Source organism: Mustela nivalis, assembly GCF_964662115.1.
Source record: "Mustela nivalis genome assembly, chromosome: 7".
In the NCBI taxonomy this organism is placed as follows: domain Eukaryota; kingdom Metazoa; phylum Chordata; class Mammalia; order Carnivora; family Mustelidae; genus Mustela; species Mustela nivalis.
In genome coordinates, this window is record NC_139026.1 from 72,854,966 (window position 1) to 72,879,408 (window position 24,443).

Genomic DNA, 24,443 nt, shown 5'->3' on the forward strand with positions numbered 1-24,443 from the left:
TATTAACTTGGTTTTTTACAAATATGGTGAAGTGGTTGGTTTGTGTTGGATTATTAAGATTTTCGAGGCAAGACTGCACTATATGGTAAATTATAAAAAATGTTAAGATATAATATGCCATCTTAAAGGAAGTAACCCTCTTAAATTTATTGTGGTAGTATTATTCTAACCAGTGAATAACATGCTTCCTATTAAAAGGACTAAAATTTTGTGACAAAACAATTTTATTGAAACTTAATTATAAATGTCACACATTTTAAACCTTAATTAGAAGCTTAAAAGGAATTCCATGCATTAAGTCAAAGAAAATAAATGAAGTTAATAGTGAATAGGGTTTGGAAATATTCAAAACTGTAAATATGTGTGAATTACTAACCCTCTAAGAAACTAGTTTTAGAATTATTCAGAAAATATTACACAGTTTTAATGTGATGTGTCCTTTTCTCCCAAAAGGTGACCAAATTTCAGTAACAATAAACTGAAAATTAGTTAAGATATAGCAGTTATACAGTTGGCACTCATTATTGGCACTAGTTATGTTCTGTAAAGTTGGCCAATGCTCAGTTAGCAAATATCAAACAGTCGTTCCTGGGGAAAGTACAGTTAGGTTCCTCTGAGCCTTTGGTTTCACCATTATGTGATCAACACATAACCTTGTTTTATGTGTGTTTCTTTTTAAAGACATCTTATTAATATTTTTATTGATTTTATATGCATTTGAAATGGTGAAATCACCAACAAAATGTCTTACTCCTTTGCACATGTCTGTGAGTGCCTGCAGGAGCACTGCTCCAAGTAAATTTGGTATGGAGAGATGATGAGTTTTAGTGAGTAGACAAATTTGCACATATAGATTTTATAAATAATAAGCAACTGTATTTTGAGATGCATTTTAGTTGCATATGTGGATTAGCCATACATTTTGGATTATATTTATTTTACTGTTTCTCAGCCTCAAAACTCTATTATTCGATATATGTGGATCTTGGAAAATTTAGACACTGAAAGAAATTATAAAACTAAAGCAAAATGCATTTCCGTAATTGTAATAAGACAAAAGGTTCAGAATACACAGATTTTTAAAAGCACTGGAATTCATTACCATATATCACTTAGAATTTTCAAATTTTTACTTGAAAAATCAGTTAAATTATTAGGGTTTAAGTGATTTACCTGGATTAAAAACTGTCACACACAAAGAGTCTATGTGCACACAAAAACTAGCTAAACAATATAACAAGGAAATAAGAAAACCTCCCCTTTATAAATATATTTCAACCAAGTTTTTATTGAGAGAGAGAGGGAGAGTATAGGAGCTGGGAAGGGACACAAGGAGAGGGAGAGAGAGAGAATCCCAAGCAGACTCTGCACTAAGCTCAGAGCCAGATGTGGCACTCAGTCCCACCATAGATCATGAACTGAACTGAAACCAGGAGTCGGACACTTAACTGACTGAGCCACCTAGACACCCCAGAAATAGAAGTATTTTTAAACAAACTTAAAAATAAAATTACCAAAAATTTACAAGAATTATATGAAGCAAAACAAGATTTGAATAAATTAAAAGATAAGGCCTGCTATTGGCTATCAAGCCATCAGGTTAATGAATTCAAATAGAAATTCCATATCCTAAAATTAATGTGGAAAAACAAATATTAAAAAAAATCCAGGAAATATTTGAAAAAGAAAATAGTAATGATAGAGTAGTAACTTTACCTATTATTAAAACATACTGGAAAGGTATAATTAAACAACATGATATTAGAATATGATAGGCAGACATATCTGTCCATTACAGAAATATGTAATAAGTTTCTAATATATCTGGATTACTCTTCTATTTCTTCATGCATACATAATTCTAAGACTTACGGACATATCGTAATGTGACTTTAGCTGAGCCTTAAAAATAAGAACATGAAGCTGTACTTTATGCTGTCATTCTTCTTTGGTGAAATTGGATTCTTTTTTGGTCAGTAAGCAACTATTACCCAGAGGCCTTTTGTGGACATTAGGAGTTGATGCACAAAGATGTATTTTAGAAGATGGGACTATGTAACTCATTCTTCTTCTTTATTCATGAATTATCTATCTATCTATATCTATATCATCTATATCTATATCTATATCTATATCTATCTCTTTATATCTATATATATATATATGTATACATAATAGTTTTGGCTGCTGTGCTAAGCTCTAGAGGTCCAGTAATAAGTTATAACCTCTTTGCTAAATAAGCTCGTAGGTCATCAGGGAGACTCGAGTTATACAAGTAACTATTATTCAATACAGTAAGCATTGTATTAGCTTTATGAGGTTAAAAGAAGTAACAGTTCTTTCTGCCTGAAAATTGGCACCACAAGAAAGAAGAGCTTCACAGGCAAACACATTATGTGGGTCTCAAAAGCCTTTGAAAAATAAGTAGAATTTTGCCAAGAAGAAAAGGAAAAGAGAAAACACTCAAAACAGAGGAGAAAAATACTTTTCAACACACTCAGGCATGGAAAAACACTGAGTATGCAAGGAACTCTTGTGGTCCTTTGAGGCAAGAGTAGAGCATCTGAAGAGCAACATATCTGGAAAGACAGGCTGAGGACAAATTGTGAAGAATCTTGAATACCGTACTGAGGGATTTGGTTGTTCTTCTTTAGGTAAAAGCAAACCATCACAAGATTCTCACAAAAGAGACATATAAAAACAGATAAAAGACTCAATTAGAAGGAATTCTATGAGCCATCTAGCTTAATATCTGATTCTACCTGCCGGGCCCCAGAACCTCTAAGAGTCAGGCTGTCTCCCCTTCACCAGCTGAGATAACTGAAGGTGCTCTATAACTCAATGCAAAACAGGAAGGAGACAAAAAGATTTGTCGACAGTGACTGAAAGCATTCTTTAAGACAGTACTTCTTAAATCTGGATGCGCACTGGAATCATCGGGGGAACTTTAAAAAATGTTCATGGCTGGGTCTCACCCCTATTGATTCAGACTCAGCTGGCGTGGGAAGCAGTCTGGGCATTGAGAATTTTTCAGCGCTTGCCAGGTGATTCTAATATGCATTCAAGTTTGAGAACTCCTGCAGTCCAACAAGAACCTATTGTTTCTATAATTCTGGAAGTTATTTTTTCCCCAAATTTTAAGGTATCTGAAATTTGGGTACTTCTTATAACCCTTACCTACCTTTCATTTGAAGTCCCTTTCTTTGTCCCTCTAAAATGCTGCTGTTAAATGTATTTGGACATCGTAGAACCGATGGTATTTTCAAAGGGAGGAGATGTGCTGTATACAATATGATAACTTACAAACAACGAAGTAGAAAATACATACGGGAGCTGATATCGCTGTTTGTTTCTTTCTTGTCCATTCTGCCCTGTCCTCTTGCAACTAAACGTGCACCCATGCTTTTTTGCCTTCGGATGCCTATCTCTTGTTTTAGACCACTTATTCCTACAAACGTGTTCAATATGCACTCTCTAATTTTGAGTCTTTAATCAATTGCTTTCCATTGGTTTCTGCGTAAGGTATATCTTTCCTCCAATATGCTCAAAAATTGTTGGCTGTAGTGATCTCAATCTTAATAGCTAACCTTAAGACACTGTCTCTCTGTATTCCTGTTTTGTTATCATTCCTTTTTAGTTTCACTCTGGGGGCAGTGATAGGTTTAAAATCCTTTTGGCTAAAAGAAATACTTTCCAATTTGGAGCCATTGCTGAAAGCAGATCTCTCATTCTTGGGGTGCTTATGTTTCTGTCTCTGTCTCTCTCTGTTTCTTTGTCTCTTTCCCTCCCATTTTTTTCTCAGATATTTCCATGCTCAAACCACAGTGCACACTCAACAACCAAAATCTCAGAAAAAGCTCAGAGCTTTACTGTGAAAGATGAAATAATGGGCAAACTGAAGGTAGACTTTTAAAGTGAGAAACCATGAGCTCTATGAGAATCACCCGTGCCCCAAGAATGTTCAGTGCCAATGAGAGAAACGGAAAACAAGTCTGAGAGATGGCTCAGTGTTGCTCTTAGGATTCAGAACTGAGGGGCGCCTGGGTGGCTCAGTGGGTTAAGCCGCTGCCTTCGGCTCAGGTCATGATCTCAGGGTCCTGGGATCGAGTCCCGCATCGGGCTCTCTGCTCAGCAGGGAGCCTGCTTCCTTCTCTCTCTCTCTCTCTCTCTCTGCCTGCCTCTCAGTGTACTTGTAATTTCTCTCTGTCAAATAAATAAATAAAATCTTTAAAAAAAAAAAAAGGATTCAGAACTGAGTGAATTTGCAATCTTTCCTGGGTTTTGTCTTCGTTTTGTTTTGTTTTGTTTTTTAATTATTGTTCCCACTCTAATGTGATGGGCAGACGTTACATTGAATCTTGCTTTTCTTGTTCACTCTTCTTTCCCTACTGACAAGCTCATTTTCTTGTGCATAGTAGGTGTTAATTAAATATTTTCCAAATGACTTAATTAATGCATGGAAAGGGAAGAGTAAGGGAGAATGAAGTGTCAGATGTGTGATTTTTAGTATGATCCTAAATTCTTGGTCATATATTTAGTGACAAACACTAACCAATAATCCTGTTCACTGGGGTGATCTTGCTTAATTAAATATTTGGGGGGGAAAGCCAACTTATTTTAGTGATGACAACCTTTCCATTAATCACTAATGTCATATTGCTGCAGAAATGACTATATTAGGTTATATTTCTAGAAATCTCTGCTCGGTTGAAAGAAGATAGTGATTCTGTTGTGCTCAGTTATTTATTTACTGATGTGAACCCCATATTCTGAGAGTGACGTAAGCAAATTAGTGTGTATTCCAAAGATGGCAACCAAAACAGAGACCTTGTGGTTTGAGGAGTGGTTCAACGGATTGTAAAAAGATAGATGAAGACAAAAGTATAACACAGAACGAGATTCTGGTGACGGGGTTTTAGACCTAATCTAACTGTCCCATTCCTTGGCCGCGGATGAGTCTCTTCTCTTTTGGCCCTGGTTACCTTTTTATAAACCAAGGGGAAAGTCTTAGTGACTCTCTAAGTTTCTTTGCCAGCTCTTTTGTTCAAAAAAATTGCAATATTATGTGAACATGACAATTATCTTCAAATAATGAAAAGCTCGTTATATGTAAGATGATACCAGTTTGGTTAAGTTTGTTTTAGAAAGTAGCATCCTCCCTAACAGGATTTACAGAAGGAGACTTTAGTTCAACCTCAGGGTGATTTTTTAACCATTATTACATTAGGGCAATAAGAAAAGGCTTTCTTGTATGAAGTAGTGGTATTTTGTGTAGGATATCTAGGGAAATTATTCCTTAGGTTAGAAAGTAAATTTGGTAACACTTTCCAACTAAGGTGTACTCTAATTTTCCTGTCTAAGGCATGACCTCAGGCCCAGTGTATGGGCTTGTATGCCAGTATATTTGAATTGAATAAATGGTTTTCTTTACCATAACATAAGGAGGGTGGGAGGCATGGAGCACCAAAACTTCGTCTCTTTGATTCTCTCTATAACGTTCAGCAGGTTCAAGGTCAACTGCCGCCATTAATGATTCCCGTGTTCCCTCCTGATCAACGGACTCTGGCTGCAGCTGCCCAGCAAGGATTCCTCCTTCCTCCAGGCTTCAGCTATAAGGCTGGATGCAGTAAGTACCATTGATTTTCCATTTGGGAGTGGGTGGAGGGCATGGCTTTAAATTAGCCAATTTAATATTCCTGCCACACCAAGAAATGAGATCACCCATATTGCGTTTTTATTTTAAAGAAGAAACACACAGAAAGTATAGAAAAGGATTTATGTTGGTATTTAAAAGAACTTAGGTTATTTCTGTGCTTCTGAAGCCAATAGTTGCTCTTTATATTTCAGTTTTGTAACTTCCATTTCCAGTGTATTTTTATAATATGAATATAATTTTCAGGTTCAGTTGGTTTTTGCAAAGATAAGATATGAATATGCTTTTCAATTGCTTTCCTTTGCTTTTTAAGATAAACTCAAGTTTCTTAATATGAATTAGTTGGCCTTTTATTATCTATATCCTCCCTATATTTATAGCCTAATTTCTCAGTAGTGTTCCTTCAGTTCTTAGACCAAACCATACTCTTTCTTGACTCTGGACTTATATTGACAATGTTTATTCTACTCAATAATCTAAATACCTTCCAACTCAGATCAGAGAAAACTTGCCTAACCTAGTTAGATCCCTTTCCCTTAGTTCCTTTGGATCCTATGTTTTTTCTCTTTTATTTTAATTGTAAGTTATATGAGGACAGGTGCTGATTCTGTCTTATTCATTATTATACCTAAACTTTTAGTACAACATTCCATTACCTGTTGATTGAATGAATGAAGGAATGACCACCGCATTACAAACACTACAAGGACATTTTTACACTATGTGGGATATTAGGCTAAGATAACTGTTTATATAACTTATTACATCTAGATGTCTGTGATTTTATGACTTCTTTTTTATCAGAATTGAAAATGTATACTGTTAGTTTGGTAAACAGTCTAATACTTCACTTTCTAAAATTTAAATAGCCAAATGCCCACCATAATCTGTTAAATAAAAATCATAGCAGGGGCCCCTGGGTGGCTCAGTGGGTTAAAGCCTCTGCTTTAACTCAGGTCATGATCTCAGGGTCCTGGGATTGAGCCCCGCATTGGGTTCTCTGCTCAGCAGGAGCCTGCTTACCCCTCCTTCTCTCTGCCTGCCTCTCTGCCTACTTGTGATCTCTGTCAAATAAATAAATAACGTCTTTAAAAAAAAAATCATAGCAAATTCCAAAGAGAGTCTAGACTGATAAGCAACATATCTTATAGAACCTTATTACCATGGCCATAAAAAATATGGAGAAGGCAAGTTTATTGAAATATTTTCATTAATAAAAGTAGAACATAATTGAAAACAATTAATGAAATATCATCTTTTAGCTATTCATATAGAATATTATTTTGTAAAATCCAGTATATTTGGCTCATTTATATGTTAATAAATTGCCCCATTAACATCTCGCTATGCTTCAGTACTTTCTGCGTCTGAGAAACTCTGTCCAGCATTCTAGAAATCAGATCTAAGCTTCCTGCTAAATGATGTTTTGAATTTTCACATTTTAACATTTATTCCCAGTCTTTGAACCTTTCCTTGTATAATATTGAAGAAATGGGATATAGTTTTTTAAAAACACAAAGCCATTTGAGAGGAGTAGATTGCAGCTACAGAGTCTAGACAAAAGTGAACTGAACTCAGCACTATAAAAATTCACACTTGTATGGTATTTGCAGTTTTTACACTCTTTATGCACATCTTTCTCTTGACTTCAGTTTCATATATTTTGAGACAGTGTTCTCACTCTGGATCCTGAATTTATTCATTTTGTATTATTTCCACATCATTCTAACTTTGTAGATTGATTCATCCAGATACACCAACATGTTTTTACAATTAAGGGCTATGTTTATATGCTAAATATATAATTATAAGAATAATTTAAATTCTAAATACAGAATTTTAAACTCTGTTGTTACATTAACTTCTGGATTTTTATCATAAAATATTTTTTGTTTTGTTTTGTTTCCATTTTCCTAAGGAATTACTATTCACATTAAACACATGTTGCCAATGTGTTTTTTGGTAACCTTGGTTACTAAAGAGAAAAAAAAAAAAGACACTTTTAAAAAATCATCAGTTGTCTCAGACTGCACCTGCAATATATACATATAGACTAGTTCTGTTTTCCAGAAAGAAATTTTTTTTAAGCAACTGTAGAAATAAGTCCCATTAGCAAATATTGTGCTGAAGAGAAAACCATATTGAATATGAACAATAGTGTAACTCGAGGCCTGGAAAAGGTCAAGAACACCTCTTCCTCACTCCCATTTGACAGAGTTGGCATACTAGATTTGTTCAGTGTTAATGTGATGTGGCAGGGAGAAATTTTTCCCTTTCTAAAATTGTTCACATATTAACCATTTGATATTTATATCTTTGGTGTTTCAAATTATAAATAATACCATTTTTTTGGTAACCTTGGAAATAAAATAGAATAAAGCCTTTACAGCTGCTGGCAAGCTTGAAACTAGCATCCTGCCAAACTCTAAAACTAAGAAGCCAGTAGCCAAAGAAAGTACCACTCTTGTTGGTACTCCAGCACTTGGAGTCAGTTTGGGTGGAATCAGTAAAGAGTCCAGACTATTCCTCCCTAAGCACATTTCAGGAAAGAACAGAGACAGGGAAGGACAGAAATCTTGCCATCTCTCTTTAATGGGCTTTCTTATTACTGTCCACCATGTGTGACCTCTCTGCTTGTCAGTTATTTTAGAGTATTAGGTAGTTCTCCATGAAAGAGGCTGACTACCTCATTTTGATATGAGTTTCAAGTAAATATGAAACCTGTATTTGTTGGTATCAAAAACTCAAATGCTTTCCATCCATCCACTCAAAGAAGGTATCAATGATAAATTTTTCTGTTTAGACTATGTGACTTGATAAAATAAATAAAATAAAAATCTCTGGAACAACATAAAGTTAAAATGTTCTCAACAGGAAAAAAAAATAAAAACATAAGTTGGGGGCTGCTGGGTGGCTCATTCAGTGAAGTGGCCAACTCTTGATTTTGGCTCAGATCGTGATCTCAGGGTCCCGGGATCCAGCCCTGCTGCAGGTGGCAGGCACCTTATTCAGCGGGAAGTCTGCTTCAGGATTCTCTCTCCTCCTCTCTCTGCCCCTCCCCCTGCTTTCTCATTCTCCCTCTCTAAAATAAATAATAAATCTTTAAAAAAATGGGGGGAATCCGACCGTCATCGATTGAGTTCATATCTTCTGTTTTCCAAAGAGGGAGGAAGCTTTCAGTTGGACATAAAAATATTTTCTCTTTGAGAAATGTGATGGTAGAAATATAGCATGGAATGGCGACCACAGGATGGAGTTGCTGGATTCTCTTTTAACTGCTAGAATGAATGTCAGTCAACAATAGAAGAGTAAATTAATAGCAGTACAGCTAAGAATTCAGAACAAACAATCCAGATAGGAAAGGATCTTTAAAGAATGTTGTAGTCCACTCTTAATCCATGAATATGTAAATAAATTCACAATTATTAATGTAGTATTATCAGAATCTCAGATTCTCAAATGGCATTTGCTATTAATGAAATCAAACATGAAACCACACTTATTCGTGGATCCAGATCTAGTTATTCCTTTACCTACTTATTTCTTAATATTTGAAAATACCTCCAAATTTCTAAGGAGGTAAAAATAATGGTGCATTATTAAATTGAGTATTTTCAATATATGTAATAACTTGAAAATAATTATGTAAAAACACTGATTTGATCAATCAACTCAATTCACAGACCATTCAAGGAGGGAAATTAATGAAATAATCTGTATATTTAACTTGACAGTTCTATAAAAACTTTCAATTAAGTTGCTATGTGTAAACACACCACAGTTTTCATATTGCATAATTACAAATCCCAATTTTTTTTTTTTTTGAGAGAGAGAAAGGGCACATGTGCATGTGTGCACCCAAGTCGAGATGGGGGTAAAGGGCAGAGGAAGAGGGAAAGAAGGAACCTTAAGCAGACTCCATGCTGAGCTGGACTCAGGACTCTATTTCAGGACCCTGAGATCATAACCTGAGCTGAAATTGAAAGTCTGACATTCAACTAACTGAGCCACCCAGGTGCCCCCAAAATTCTAATTTTAAATTATATTTCTAGGTACCTGCTCATTTTAATCAGAAAGCGGTCATTAAATTTCTTGAAATAAATTTTAAAACTAAATAAGCTTCAAATGCTGAATAATAAAATAAGTGGTGTACAAATGAATTGGTTCAAATGCACTTTGGGTGGTTGAAGAGTCTTAGGACATGGTCCCTTTGCCTCTGATAGAAAATCTGACTGAAATCATAACCTCTTAACAAAGGGCTCCAACTAGTGGACCACAAAACTTGTTTCAGGTAGATAGTTTTGAAATAAAATGTACATGCTTTTGACACCTACACAATAGTTTCATGTTGGGAAGAAGGCACCCACTTTTGTGTTTGCTCATCATGGAAAAAAAAATCTAACAAAATTCAAAATAATTTTCAATGTGTATGTTGGTTTTAGCATATTAAACTTGAGAGAAACTTTTGAGATAAGGTGGTTGAAAGTCGTAAGTTTGGTTAATACCACTTTCAACTGACTCCAATTTCCAGTTCTCTTTCTATAACACATGGCCTCCTTGCACCCCACCCTCAAGGTTAAATGCTGTTCCTTCAGAACACGTAGTTTATAGACAGAAATGAGAGGAATAGGTGTTTCTCTTTGTACTAATAACTACAGTCCTCTGCCCCTCTCCTTACTGTTTGCGTGTAAAATTTCTAGTCATATAATTCTAATAGCTGCCTTAGAAATTTTTGACAGGAACACATTTTATGTGGAAATAAAAAAAATCTACAGGAAGGCAATCCAATAAAATAACCAATTTTCTATATACGGTATAAAACAAACAGTTGTAAAAGAGTTGGCTCAAGAGTTAGTCCAAAGTGTCAAATTGAATGTGTCACATAGCTACAGATAGAATCTTTCCCCATAAATGGGCATGTGCCTCATGCTAAGGTTCCCAAACTGTGTGCTAAGGTTCTGGGTGCTTTTGCTAATCCCCAGGGGCATACAGCATGTTTTAAAATTTCAGGGAAAATACAGAGACATCTGTTAGACACTACATAAACTACCTTAGGTTTTGGACCTTACTACTTAACAAAATGATGGGGCATTTAGGTATTTCTTTTGCTCTCAGGTGCCCTGAAAATATTATTGAGCCACTGTGGGTGCCTGAATCCAAGAAATTTTAGGAACTTTTGGCCTAGTCTAGTCTATACTCATTTAAAAACCCATTATGACCTTTTTTACTAGAAAGTTATTGGTGTTGACCTATCATATTATAACCACTTGTGCTTACGGGTTATGGACAATATTATATAGATAAGCAATTAATTTTATTACTTGATTAATTATATAGATAAGCAATTGATTAATTTGATTAATTGATTAATTTGTCTATGCCAGTTGATTCCTGTGTCTATATGATCTCAAACATTTAATTGTTTTGTCTGTTTTGATATAATTAACCCAGTGTCAAGGAGGCAATTACTAGTTGAAAGCACTTGGAATGAGAGAGCGTGAACTTGGAATCAAGTTTTGCCTTGTTCTGCTCCTTTGATTGTCCTTGGGCAGCTTACTGAGCTTCAATTTCCTTATCTAAAATATGGATTAATAACACCCATTTTACTGAATTGTTACAGAGCTTAAGCAGGATTATATATGAAGTAGTGCCTAGCATTGTGCCAGCAAAACATAGATCCTATTTCAAAAGGAAAAAAAAAAAAAGGATTCTGAAACCACACTTGACAATTAATTTCATTGCATATCCTATCTAGGATCACATTCATTCTGCCACACCTGAACGAGGCTTCCTCTGACTGGGAAAATAGAATTATTTAGAGAAAAGTATTACAGTGCTGAAGGAAACCATTTGTGTCATGTAGATACAAACTTAACCTTAACTATTTACATCACAATCACCAAGCTTTAACTATTCTGTTGGCATTTTCCCTTTGTGTATTTATCAAAGCTCATGTTGGAAAAGATCATGTGACTGAAAATGTATTTAGTCATTGTTTTGGCTGTATGAAACTGGAAATATATTCACATACTCTCTCCGCGTTTTAACACGTTGATTAATTTTTCAGAAATGTGCTAAAGAAAATAGCCATATAAAGTTACTGATTGAAATATTTAATTGCCTTATGAGATTAGCTTAAATAAATAGAAGTCGATGAGCCAAGCTTAATAAACTTAAAATATGCTGTATTTATTCTTCATCAGTGTTCTGAACAGTATTTCCGCTTCCAATAAAAAAGGAAACTCTCAGTTAATTAGTTCCTCATACCCACAATAAAATTAATGTTTAGGAGTTAAATACCATAAACTTCCTCAGGCATATTTGCTGATGTGTTCCTGTTTTTGGTTAATGTCACATGTTTCATTGTTTAATGGGGATATCATGTGGGTTCCATTATATCTCTCTTGTGTAAAGGGTCCATGTGTCTGGCATTTTAGGAGACTGCATGCTAATTTCTGATTTAACTGTGTCAGCTGTGTCAGCTGACATACAGGTCATTGACAATCAGTGCTGAAACAATCACCAAATCACAAGCTAAAAACCATTGACATGGTACGCTTTTATCAAACTGACAAAATAGGAAACATGTGTTGTCAGGATCACATACTGTAGGTTCTTTGTACGTAAGCAGAGAGAAGAGGTTATAATCATATATTCGGGCTCCTGTGTTTGTGTGTTTTAAAATTATTGTGATCAGCTCTTCTTTTTTACCCTCTTCCCCTGAAACGTCTTATGAACCAATGACTTTGAGTGAACCTGGCTTTGTTGTAGAGCTTAGTAAATATAAATATAATATGATATGATATAATATGATATGATATGATATGATTTGTTATACATTTATTATATAAATATATATAATTAGTACTATCAGTAAAAATATATATGTAAATATATACGTATATATATTCGCCTATATTTTTAAAGAATTGTTGTTGTACCTGAACACCCATTTTAAATTCCTACCTGTAAGAAGTAAGATTGGTGGCTTTAAAAATGAGATGATTAAAAAGTAAAGAGAACTGAGTGCAGAAATGTATATAACATTCCACAATTTTATGGTGCCAGCCACCCCCCAATTCTCGTGGGAAAGATATTCCAGGTCAATAAAATGTGTTTTTTTTTTCTAAAAGGTAGTTTATAATGTTTTTACAAAATTCGTCACTGAGAAAGGGAAGTTGTACATGTCTTCATTGTGACAAAGTGCATAACTTGGTATAAAAATAATAGCTTATATTGTACCTTATTGTTTATAAAACATACACATATAATTAATTTTTAAGCATCATAACTCTGTGAGATGATAACTGAGCTATGTTAGTAAATAGTGTTTGATCCAGTCCTTCCCCCCACCACACTCTACCAACAAAATACATATACAAGCCAACAAAAAAAGCAAAAGCCCTTTTTTCAATAAATTCCTCAGATTTTACTAGCCTATAAATATATATTTAATCTTTTAATCCATCTTGTTTACTTTTTTAACACTTAAGAACATGAGCATGCCATTCAATTGAAATATAAATCCATTTGGGTCAGTATTTTCTTTTTGACCGGATTCTTGATCATATAGATTGGTCAAAGGGAATGAGTGTTTGGCAAATGACACACTGTGCTTTAAGCCAAGGGGCCTCAAAAGGTGGTGTTGACCATATATGAATTTGCCATTGTCCAACCTATCCCTTAGAATTCTAAATTCATATTTTTCTGGCCATGGCCAACATGGAATCTCATCTCTGTAGCAGGCTGAAACTAAGGTCATCATACTGAAGTATGAGCCCAAGAGAGCAATGCATTATTTTACTTGAATAAATGTAACTGTTGGTGATACCGATGTTTCTCTTCTCCAGGATACATGCTCATTCACTGTAAAAAACTCCATTAGAGGGACGCCTGGGTGGCTCAGTTGGTTAAGCAGCTGCCTTCGGCTCAGGTCATGATCCCTGCGTCCTGGGATCGAGTCCCACATCGGGCTCCTTGCTCAGCGGGGAGCCTGCTTCTCCCTTTGCCTCTGCCTGCCATTCTGTCTGCCTGTGCTTGCTCTCCCTCTCTCTCTGATAAATAAATAAAATCTTTAAAAAAAAAAAAAACTCCATTAGAAGGCAAACTTTAGTCATGAGGTTGATAGGAAAATATGGAAGCAGGGAAGTTGTTAACAAAACAGGGGAAGAGAGCATTTAATTCTAACTCTACAGTAGATGCCTATTTTCCACGAGGACTGAAGAAGTCATGCTCTTGGAATACCACGTGGAATTAGACACTGTATTAGGCTCACCTACTGTAAAAGACCAAAATGATACTCACCTAGTAGTCCAAACACTGCTCCCATGATAACTCCGTGATAGTAGATCCCAGGGTGTTCTCTTATTTATTTATTACATTACCTTCCACAAACTGTGTCTCCTGTCTCATGGTCTTGGATATCTTCCCCAGCTACCGTATCTCCATTCCAGGCAGCAGAAAGGGTAGAAGCAGAGAGAACTACAGCTATTTTAAAAATAGTACTATTTCCCTAATAATTTATTTTGGCTCTATGTTCAAAGAGTATTTTCTTAAACCTATTTATATAGTCAGCTCATAACAACCCTTCACATTTTTTCCTAATGTATTAAAGATAGCACTTGCTGACTACACAAACCTCAAACAATGTAGAAGTATAGAAAACAGAAACTAAAAGTTATCTATCTACACTCATATACTCCTGTAATCACACTCCCCGAGATTATCACTGTTGAAAATTTGGTACTTATTTTCCCAGAAATAAAGATATATCTAGATATAGATATAAACAGACATACATATGTACATCTATTTATATGTAGATACCGATATGTAATATGTATGATGTGAACATATTTATAGGTTGTAACATGTATGCTGTGACACATATATATGATGTATTTGATATATAATACATAATATATAATGTATGTGAGGGTAAATGTTATAAATACAAAAAAAATCATGTCAATCTTTTCTTTCTCCTGCTTTTAGGTCTCACTTATCTTGCATCATATCTCAGTAAGCTAGATTACCATATTTTATTTGTATTCGCCACTAATGAATATTTAATTTTGTCTACAATATTTACAGTTAAATAATTCTAAGGTAAACATTTTGTGTGCACATATTTGCCCCAAATGAATATTTCATGTAGCCAGTTCTATTCCCAGTATATGGCATTTTACTTTTAGTTACTTGTTCCTTTTTGAACATTTTCCATGAGACGTTGCCTCCAAATGCTGATGCCCTCCTAGTTAGTTAATGGAAAGTCTAAAACTTTAAAAATTGACTGGTATGAGTCGAGCTATAAATAAGCATCCATGAGACTTGTAATCCAAAACTATTAATTGTCTGGATTTAATAAATTCTGTTAGGGGAAAAACTTAAACAAGATATCAAAAGACCTCGGTAGTCACAATCCCATCTCATATCATTCTGTGCCCTTAGGCTAGTCATTTTCTTCTTTGTGCCCTAGCTTTTTAATCTTTAAGATCACTACACTAATGTCTGCCCTACCCACTTCATAAGGAGATTGTAAAACTAGGTGGGAGAGTGTATGCATTTCTCAGGAATTTAAATTATTATATAAAATATAACATATAATTACTACTTATTAAATGTATAAGTCTGTTTTGAACATTTAGGATGTGACATAATGAAAAGAATTCAGGAGTTGATTCTAGGCCACTATACGTCTGACCAAGACCTTTGCATTATTTGGTTTTCATTTTTTAGGGGAGGGATATTCCATAATATTTCTTAATTTTCAGAGGTCTAAAATGTATCATTCTAGTAGAAAGCTGTGAACCAGAAGTCATCCCAAATGTATAGCTCATAGCCTTGTTGTTTCAGAGTTTAGGAAACTTCCTGTTTTCAACCTGCAGATCACAGACTCTGGATATATTCCAGGAGGAAGGACATCAATGATAGAGAGAAAAGTGGAAAGAATAAAAGGTGTCAAAAAATGAAGTGCTTGCTAAACCTTATTATTAAAAGTGGAAAATAAAAGAGAAATAACATTTGATTTGGTCTTACGTGGCCTATACCAATGTATCCCTTCTAAATCACCACTTTCACATGCCTGAATCATTTGGGGTGCTTTTCTCTGTGCCATTTATATCCTCATAAGACACAGCAGCAAAATGTAGACACAGTAGTCTAATGTAGCTTCAGATATAGAAGCTGTTCCCTAATTAATGATTCTCTTCAAGCCACTTAAAATGAATTATGGTACAATGGCTTAAGTGATGCCTTAGTAGAAATACTGGAATACAGGAGGAAAAGGAAATTTCTTTGATTGATTGTCACCTTTTCAGGGATACTCAGATTTCTTAGATAATTAACCCAGGAATTTTCATTAGAGCTAGAATTCATTTAATTTATGGGCCTAGAAGTAAAAAAAAGAATACTCTATCTTTTTAAGTCAGAAGTGTCTTCCTATTTTGGGGAGGTGCTTCTTAAAAAGTTGATCATCTCTAGGTAACTGGGCAACTAGTAATTAAGTCGAATAAAGTTTTCATTTGCTATGCTCCATTTAAAATACATAAAAATATTTCTTATTTTTAAACATCCTTTCCTAAAAAAGCCTGTGACAAAGCAACAAAGAACAATGACCTCAAAATACCTTCTTTTAAATAGATATTTAGGGGGACGCCTGGGTGGCTCAGTGGGTTAAAGCCTCTGTCTTGAGCTCAGGTCATGATCTCAGGGTCCTGGGATCAAGGCCCACATCGGGCTCTCTGCCCAGCAGGAGGCCTGCCTCCCCCTCTCTCTCTGCCTACTTGTGATTTCTGTCTGTCAAATAAATAAATAAATAAATAAATCTCTAAATAGATATTTAGTCAGACAAGAGATAATTATTAATTTTACTTTTTTAAATAAAAGTCATATGAAATATTTATATTTATCACTTATTTTATGAGAGTTTATTCTAAACTATTAAATATTATTAGCATTCAAGTATTAAAGTCTTATACTATTCTAGCAAATCAATAAAAGCTTTACAGTTTTACAATTTTCTGCAATTGGAAACCCCTTTACCTAAGCTTGTGTATGCCATATCAATTGTTTGAACTTCTTAACTTGTATTCCACAAGATAATTTAGTGGAATTGTTATAAAATTTAACTTACCTAAAAGGTGGGGAGGGAGGAGATATAGCTGAGCTTATGGCCATGAAGAGCAACGTTCACCTCGCGCTTGGATTTCAGAAAGTCTAAGGTAATTTGAACAATCACGTTGATGAAAGATTGGGTTTTGGTCACTCGTTTACATATAACGTCTTTTCTAGTAAACATCTTGACCATGCTCAGGTGCTTTAATGACATCATAATAATGGTTTCTTGTTAGTGAACAGAAATTATTTTAAGATTTAAGAAATTAATATTATTTACTTTTAAATATTCAAGATATAAATTGCTTTAAAATCCAAATTTACAAAAGAGACAGATTATGGAATATTATAAAAGAATCATTTGATAAATGAAAATATTTAATAGAAGATTCTTTACCTCTTCCAGATTCCTATTTCCTTATATCCCCAAACTCGATGCTTCCCTTTCCCTCTACTTCCTATTGCACTTTTGTATCATTGGTAGATGATCTAACACATCATTATTGTTTGAATTAAACCCTATACAGAAACTAATTTGTTCCTTATTTGTATAATCATTTTCCCACAACCTGTTTCTTCTACTAAATTGTAAGCTTTTGATATGGGAAGAGTGGTCCTCTGTGTTTGATATTTGTTAATTTCTTAATTAAATAATTTTTCTTCGCTTATTCAGTCAATAAACATTTTAACAGCCTGTGGTATGTTTTTAACAGAACTGTGCATTTTAACAGTTTCTGTGTAGAGAACTGGGGATTTAAAGATGGGTAAGACATAATCTCTGCCTTTAGGATGCTCATAGTTTATTTGGGTAGAATGAGAGATGTCATATGACAGACATATGCCTATAATTTTAATAGAAGTCAGGGGAAAGGGAGTGAATTCAGATGAGATCGGGAATGTTCAGGGTGGTATGGCCGTAGACAAGGGAGTGAATTCAAATTTAAGAGAGGTGGAAGGTGTCAGGAAAGGTCTTAGAGTGGGGACCCCTAAGTCAAATTCCAGAGGATGAAGGACCACAAAACAATTGTGTAAGTTGTCAGGGTGGAGGAATTCAGAAACAATATTCCAAACAGAAGAAAGTAGCCTGGATGAAGTCCAGGACGCAAGAGACAGAATAGGGTATACATGAAGCTATAAATAGTTGTATATTAAGAGGAAATTATAAAGCAAGACATGACAAGTTGAGTAGGATGAGGACGTAAGAAGAGACAACTTAGGGGTGTTATTTATTCCCTGTATATGCTAGGGGAACTGAAAAACCACCAGAGGTTCCTCTCATCCTATTTTTCAGCTCATCCATAAATCATTCTGCGGATGTTGACATCTGTTGCCCTCCAGGCACTGCGGCCCTTGGACTTGTCTTGTCTAGTCTAGTCTTACTGTTTTACTGAAGACCAAACCCAAGCCCAGCCCTTTCTTCCTCTGATTCTTTTTTCAGTGACTTGAGTTCCAATAAATCCTTCCTTTCTTTGGTAATTACTGTCTTTCTCATTCTCATTTGATTTTAATCATGTGGCTTTGTTTTATTTCACGTTTGGTGTCTGTATGTCTTCTTTTTGTAACTGAAAGTGTCATGAAGGCAAGGACTATACACCTTTTATGTCTTTGTGTCCTCCGCATAGTATTAGATACATATCAGTTGAACGAACACTACAAGAATATACCTATTTGAAAATTGAAGTCTGTATTTGCATAATGTTCTAAAAATCATCTATGATGTTTTCTAAAACAATTTTTTTTTTTTTTACTGAAGTACCAATGTCTATGGTACTTATGAACTGTGAGATCCTGAGCATTTGTGTATGTGTGTGTGTGTGTGTGTGTGTATGTGTGTGTGTGTGTAATGAGAATAATAATCAATCTGCAGTACTGAGTTGTGGAGAGTAAATGGGATTTTATACACACACATAAATATGTTAGTATATACAGAAATTATATATATATTTATACATGTAAAACGTTTTCGTAGAGTACTAAAAGTCAACAAATACTAGTTGCTCACATTTCAAATCAGTAGGAGAATACGAATTAGTCAAAAAATGATGTTTAACTATTTAAGTAACTATGAATAACTATTTGAATAAATCTGAATAACTATTTGAGTAAAAAACTGTTCATTCTTGGGGCGGCTGGGTGGCTCAGTGGGCTAAAGCCTCTGCCTTCGGCTTAGGTCATGATCCCAGGGTCCTGGGCTCTCTGTCCTGCAGGGAGGCTGCTTCCTCTTCTCTCTCTCTCTGCCTGCCTCTCTTGATCTCTCTCTGCCAAATAAATAAATAAAATCTAAAAAAAATTATTAAAAATATTATTCATTCTTTAAACCATGTGTTAAAATAAAGTCCAAACTGTAATTTTTTCTTCTTTCTTTTCTCTTGTATCTCTTTTCTCCCATCAAATTGGTCATCAAGTCTGTCTCCTGATCCATTCCCTCCTCTTCTTCCTTTATGATTCGTTTAGGCCACTATTATTTACCACTTGATTTACTGCATTGGTATTTAACAAGTCTGTTTGTCTCCAGTCTCTCCCTTTTTCAATCGATCTTATCCCTTGCCTCAAAATTGATCTATAGAAAACACAAATCAGACTATGTCACTTTCCTGCTTAAAATCTTTCAGTGACTTAACATTGCCTTCAAAGTGAAACACAAGACCCTGTAAGATGGGTTCTACCTACTTCTTTAGCTACAGAGCTTACCCTTCTCTTACTGCATCAGATACATTGAGAATATTAAAATATCCCCAGAAGTAGGGGTCAGTAAAGGATAGTGGTTATGGTTAGCACTGTCCTATCAATGGCAGGGGGCTCCTTCCAAGAAGAAAGAACCTTACCGATTCATCTTTTGGCCCATGAGCTGAAAGAAAGCACATTTCTTCCAGAGTCCAATCCATAGTGTCCTTTTTGACCTCATTTTTTTTCTTAGATTCCTACAGAGCTCCCTCCACCTGCAAGTTAGAATGGTAAGAGCGGGGTGTTTTAAGTCATGATCTGAGTAGATGATTAATTCGAGCAAATTAGTACTGAATGGTGGATGCTTACTGTGGGACTTTCTAGCAAATAGAAGACATGGGAAGTAGGTGGTAAGATAGTCCTGAAAGGTCATGCAGTAGTAAATGTAGTCATTTTTAAAGAAACATTTCAAAAGATAACACTTCCTGACACTGTTTCCAAGTTAAGATGTTCTTTTCCTGAGATTTCCAGAATACCTTCTACGTTACCTTCTAGTTTGCTCATTGTATCATTAGGTTGGCTTAAATGTTTATCCCCCTCACTAGATCAGGAACTCATCTAGGGCTGGGGTTGTCTGTGTCTGTGTGTATGGATATTAATTTTTGTATTTCCCAGCACCTAGAGAAGGCAATCTGGTATTGGTCAAGGAAGCAAAACCCAAAACAAAGAAACAAGAAACCATGGAGGGCTAATAAAGGAATGAGTCTCCTTATTTCAGTGAAGAGAATGCCATAAAACTTCCCAGAACATTTATATTAATCCCGTGGTTGAAAGGGAGTATGTCCTTGACCCAGGGTAAGAATATACTTTGCTTTGACAATCTTTCTCAGCCTAAACAACCTTGTTGGAAAATACTGTTTTTCTTACTTTGTCGTATATCATAGAAATAAATCCTTCTTAGTGTCAGTGGGGATAATTATTATCTAAATATTCATTACTTTAACACTAATGCAATTAACATGCTTTCTGAGGGGTTACTGGGTTATTCAGTACTAGCTCTATCATTTATATCAGTAGACTCTATAAGATAGGTGGCATTCTAAAAACAATTGATTAATATGTCTGAGTGTATTTCTCACCTTTTTGAAAAATTTGTTTTGAGCTAGAATTTTCCATACTTGGCTTTGAAATAAGAAGCAAATTAATTTTGGAAAGGCTTAGGGAAAAACTGTTCAAATGGTTAAAACCTAGGAAAGAGTAAAAGATACTACTTTTAACTAGTTGAAAGTCAATTTGAATAACTTACACACGGTTGAACTTTAAAAGTTAGAATTTTCCATTATCTAATTTTTACTAAGTACTTGATGAGGTATTTACAAAATAAATCTGTTGTAAAAATTTTTTAGTACAGCTAAATAAGGGATGACACAAATAGATGACTGTATTTACTTCAATAAAAGGCCTCTTTTTTGCTCAGCAAGTCTGAATTTCTATTTTGCCATTAAGAACTACACTCGACCTTGTTTTTTAAAGTCTTAGAGATTCTCGGGGCACCTGGGTGTCTCAGCTGGTCAAGCTTAGGTCGTGATTTCAGGGTCCTGCTTCCTGGGGAGCCTGTGTCTCTCTTTCCCTCTGCAGCTCCCCCTGCTTGTGCTCTCTCTCACATTTTCTCTCTCTCTCTCTCTCTCTCTCTCAGTCTGTCAAATAAATAAATAAATAAATAAAATCTTAAAAAATAATAAAAAAAAGTCTTATAGATTCTGTGTTCACTTCAGACACAAGCACATGCATATAATATATTTTGAATTTAATTGGGAGTTAAATTGCTGTATTGGCCATTTTTACAGTTATTGTATTTGTATTTACTTAGTAACTTGGAGCAAATTTCCATAAACTAGTTCTGGGTGTTCTGGTCCTGAAAAATTGTTAATAAGGTAGACATGCTTCAAATTATGTATGTTTGTATGTTGAACAGTTCCTTAGACACAGACCTTTGAAAATTAGTTGATATCCTGTTTATGATTATATAATTATGTCTTGGAAAGTATGTATGATTAAAGATACATAATAGCTATTGCAGTCTTTTTAATTCCTGCTGCCAGTCTTTTGTTTTCTCCAGTTTACTTAAAATTAAAGATCAAATACACTGATATGTGCCCATGTAGGGGAAACACATTATATTAGTTTGCTTGGGCTTCTGTAACAGTATACCACAAACTGAGTAACCTACAAACAGAAAAAGATTTTTTTTTACAAGTTCTGGTGGCTAGAAGTTTAAGATCAAGGTATCCACGGGGTGGATTTCATTCTGGGGTTTCCTTCCTTTACGGATGGCCACCTTCTCCTTCTCTGTCCTCACATGGTTGTCCTCTGTGTTGTCTGTGTCCTAATCTCTTCTTATAGGAACAGTAGTCATATTGAATCAGGGCCCATCCAAATGACCTTTATTTGCCTTAATTACCTCTTAAAGGCTTATCTTCAGATAAAATAGCATTCTGAGATAACGGGGGTTAGCACTGCAACATGTTAATTTGGGGGGAGGGAGCACAACTCAGCCTATAACTCATATATAAAATTATTTTTAAAATTTTTTTATTTCTTTTCAGCATTACAGTATTCATTGTTTTTGCGCCACACCCAGTGCTCCATGCCATCCGTGCTCTGTCCAATACCCACCACCTGGTTCCCCCAACCTCCCACCCCCTCCCCTTCAAAACCCTCAGATTGTTTCTCAGAGTCCATAGTCTCTCATGGTTCACCTCCCCTTCCAATTTCCCTCAACTCCCTTCTCCTCTCCATCTCCCTTGTCCTCCATGCTATTTGTTATGCTCCACAAATAAGTGAAATCATATGATAATTGACTCTCTCTGTTTGACTTATTTCACTCAGCATAATCTCTTCCAGTCCGGTCCATGTTGCTACAAAAGTTGGGTATTCATCCTTTCTGATGGAGGCATAATACTCCATAGTGTATATGGACTACATCTTCCTTATCCATTCGTCCGTTGAAGGGCATCTTGGTTCTTTCCACAGTTTGGTGACTGTGGCCATTGCTACTATAAACATTGGGGTACAGATGGCTCTTCTTTTCACTACATCTGTATCTTTGGGATAAATACCCAGTAATGCAATTGCAGGGTCATAGGGAAGCTCTATTTTTAATTTCTTGAGGAATCTCCACACTGTTTTCCAAAGTGGCTGCACCAACTTGCATTCCCTCCAACACATGTTTCCTGTCTTGATAATTTTGGCCGTTCTAACTGGTGTAAGATGGTATCTCAATGTGGTTTTAATTTGAATCTCCCTGATGGCTAGTGCATATATAAAATTATCGAGCTGGGGCGCCTGGGTGGCTCAGTGGGTTAAGCCTCTGCCTTCAGCTCAGGTCATGATCTCAGGGTCCTAGGATTGAGCCCCACATCGGGCTCTCTGCTCAGCAGGGAGCCTGCTTTCTCCTCTCTCTCTGCCTGCCTCTCTGCCTACTTGTGATCTCTGTCAAATAAATAAATAAAATCTTAAAAAAAAAATTTAGCTGGTATAAATGTTTTATGTATATATATCATTTATGCCTACATATGCAATATGGGATATGTATAACAGAATAGTCATTCATTCATATGTATAAATATTTTATATACATACATACATTTACAATATGGGATGTATATAACGTAATAGTTATTCATTCATATGTATAAATGTTCTCTATATATACATGCACTTATACCCACACATATAGGATGTGTATAATGTAATAGTTATTCATTCGTATGTATACAATTGACCCTTGAACACACAGACTTCGTTACACATTTAGACTGATAGCAAACACCTGCATAGGTATCTTGGGCATTTCTGGATTATTAGCATCTAGTTGTTAACAACAAATTGAATATATGTACATTTTAAAGTTCATTACTTAAAAATCTCAACTTGGATTGGAGATTCAGGGTCATTTTTAAAACCCCCCTATTACCTAACTTCTTTAATGACACTTGCTAAAACGTCATTTCATATCAATTTCCTTGTTCTATCCAAATATCCTCCAGTCTGGGATAGGAAAATTTTCCCAGCTGCTTAACTTCAGCCTCTTTTCCTTCCACCTTATTCATTCTGTTACGTATCAGGTAAACAGATTTCTCTCCATTCCCTCTGCATGTCATACACAGGTTTCGATGCTGTTCATCCTACCTAAAGCATCTGTTCCCATTCCATCTGCAAATCTTCAAGTCCAAGTTCATTCTTATTTTCACCTTTATTCTCTAAAGACTGAAACCTAGAATTAGTTCTCTCTTCACCGGTACAAAGCTCATGGATGGTCACTACTACTCAAATAAGCAGCACCGAATTAGAAAAGATGGCCATATGGTAGCTACAGCCCAAGGTGTTTTTTGTTTGTTTGTTTGGTTGGTTGGTTTGGTTTGGTTTGATTTGGTCTCCCAAAGAACCTAGCAGAGTTCTGGTCACAAGGTAGATGTTTTAAGTGCTGGTTAATTGATTAATTCACAACAGGGAAACTAAATTTTATAAAATGAATTTTCTCTGTGAAGAACAGCATAGCCTCTATACTATTGCTATAGTTAATTTTAAGATTATATTGATTAAATGAGCAATATAAATAAATTACATAGTTTTAGCATATTTAAGTTGCCTATTCTAAAAGCCATTCATTATTTGTTATTTTTGGCTACTTTATACAATACAAATTCAACTTTTATACATCCAAACTTTATAAATTCAGATAGTGTTTTCTAAATTAAGTATTAAAAATGCTAAATGACGAATAAAACCTTATTCATTGTAACATCAGTCAGTTGTCTACTCTCTTTCCTATATCATCAAGTTTTTTTCCCCTCTATTTACTCTATCTTTATCACTGGCATAGAAGCATCCTATAATTTTTACAAGTACAAACCTTTTAAGGAAGGTTTTCTTGATATTGAAGGTCTTTAATAACTACTGCAAAACACCTCAGTGGAATTTTCTGTTCCAGCACTTCTCAAATAAATAT

At 35.1% G+C, this 24,443-nt stretch overlaps 1 protein-coding gene across 1 annotated transcript in view; it reads left to right on the forward strand.

Moving 5' to 3' along the window:
- Positions 1-24,443, forward strand: part of SOX5 (SRY-box transcription factor 5) — a 404,989-nt gene that overhangs the window by 271,064 nt on the left and 109,482 nt on the right. Inside the window, exon 7 of the mRNA XM_082742456.1 lies at positions 5,506-5,626. Coding sequence (XP_082598582.1) covers positions 5,506-5,626 — 121 coding nt within the window. The remainder of the gene's footprint in view (positions 1-5,505; positions 5,627-24,443) is intronic.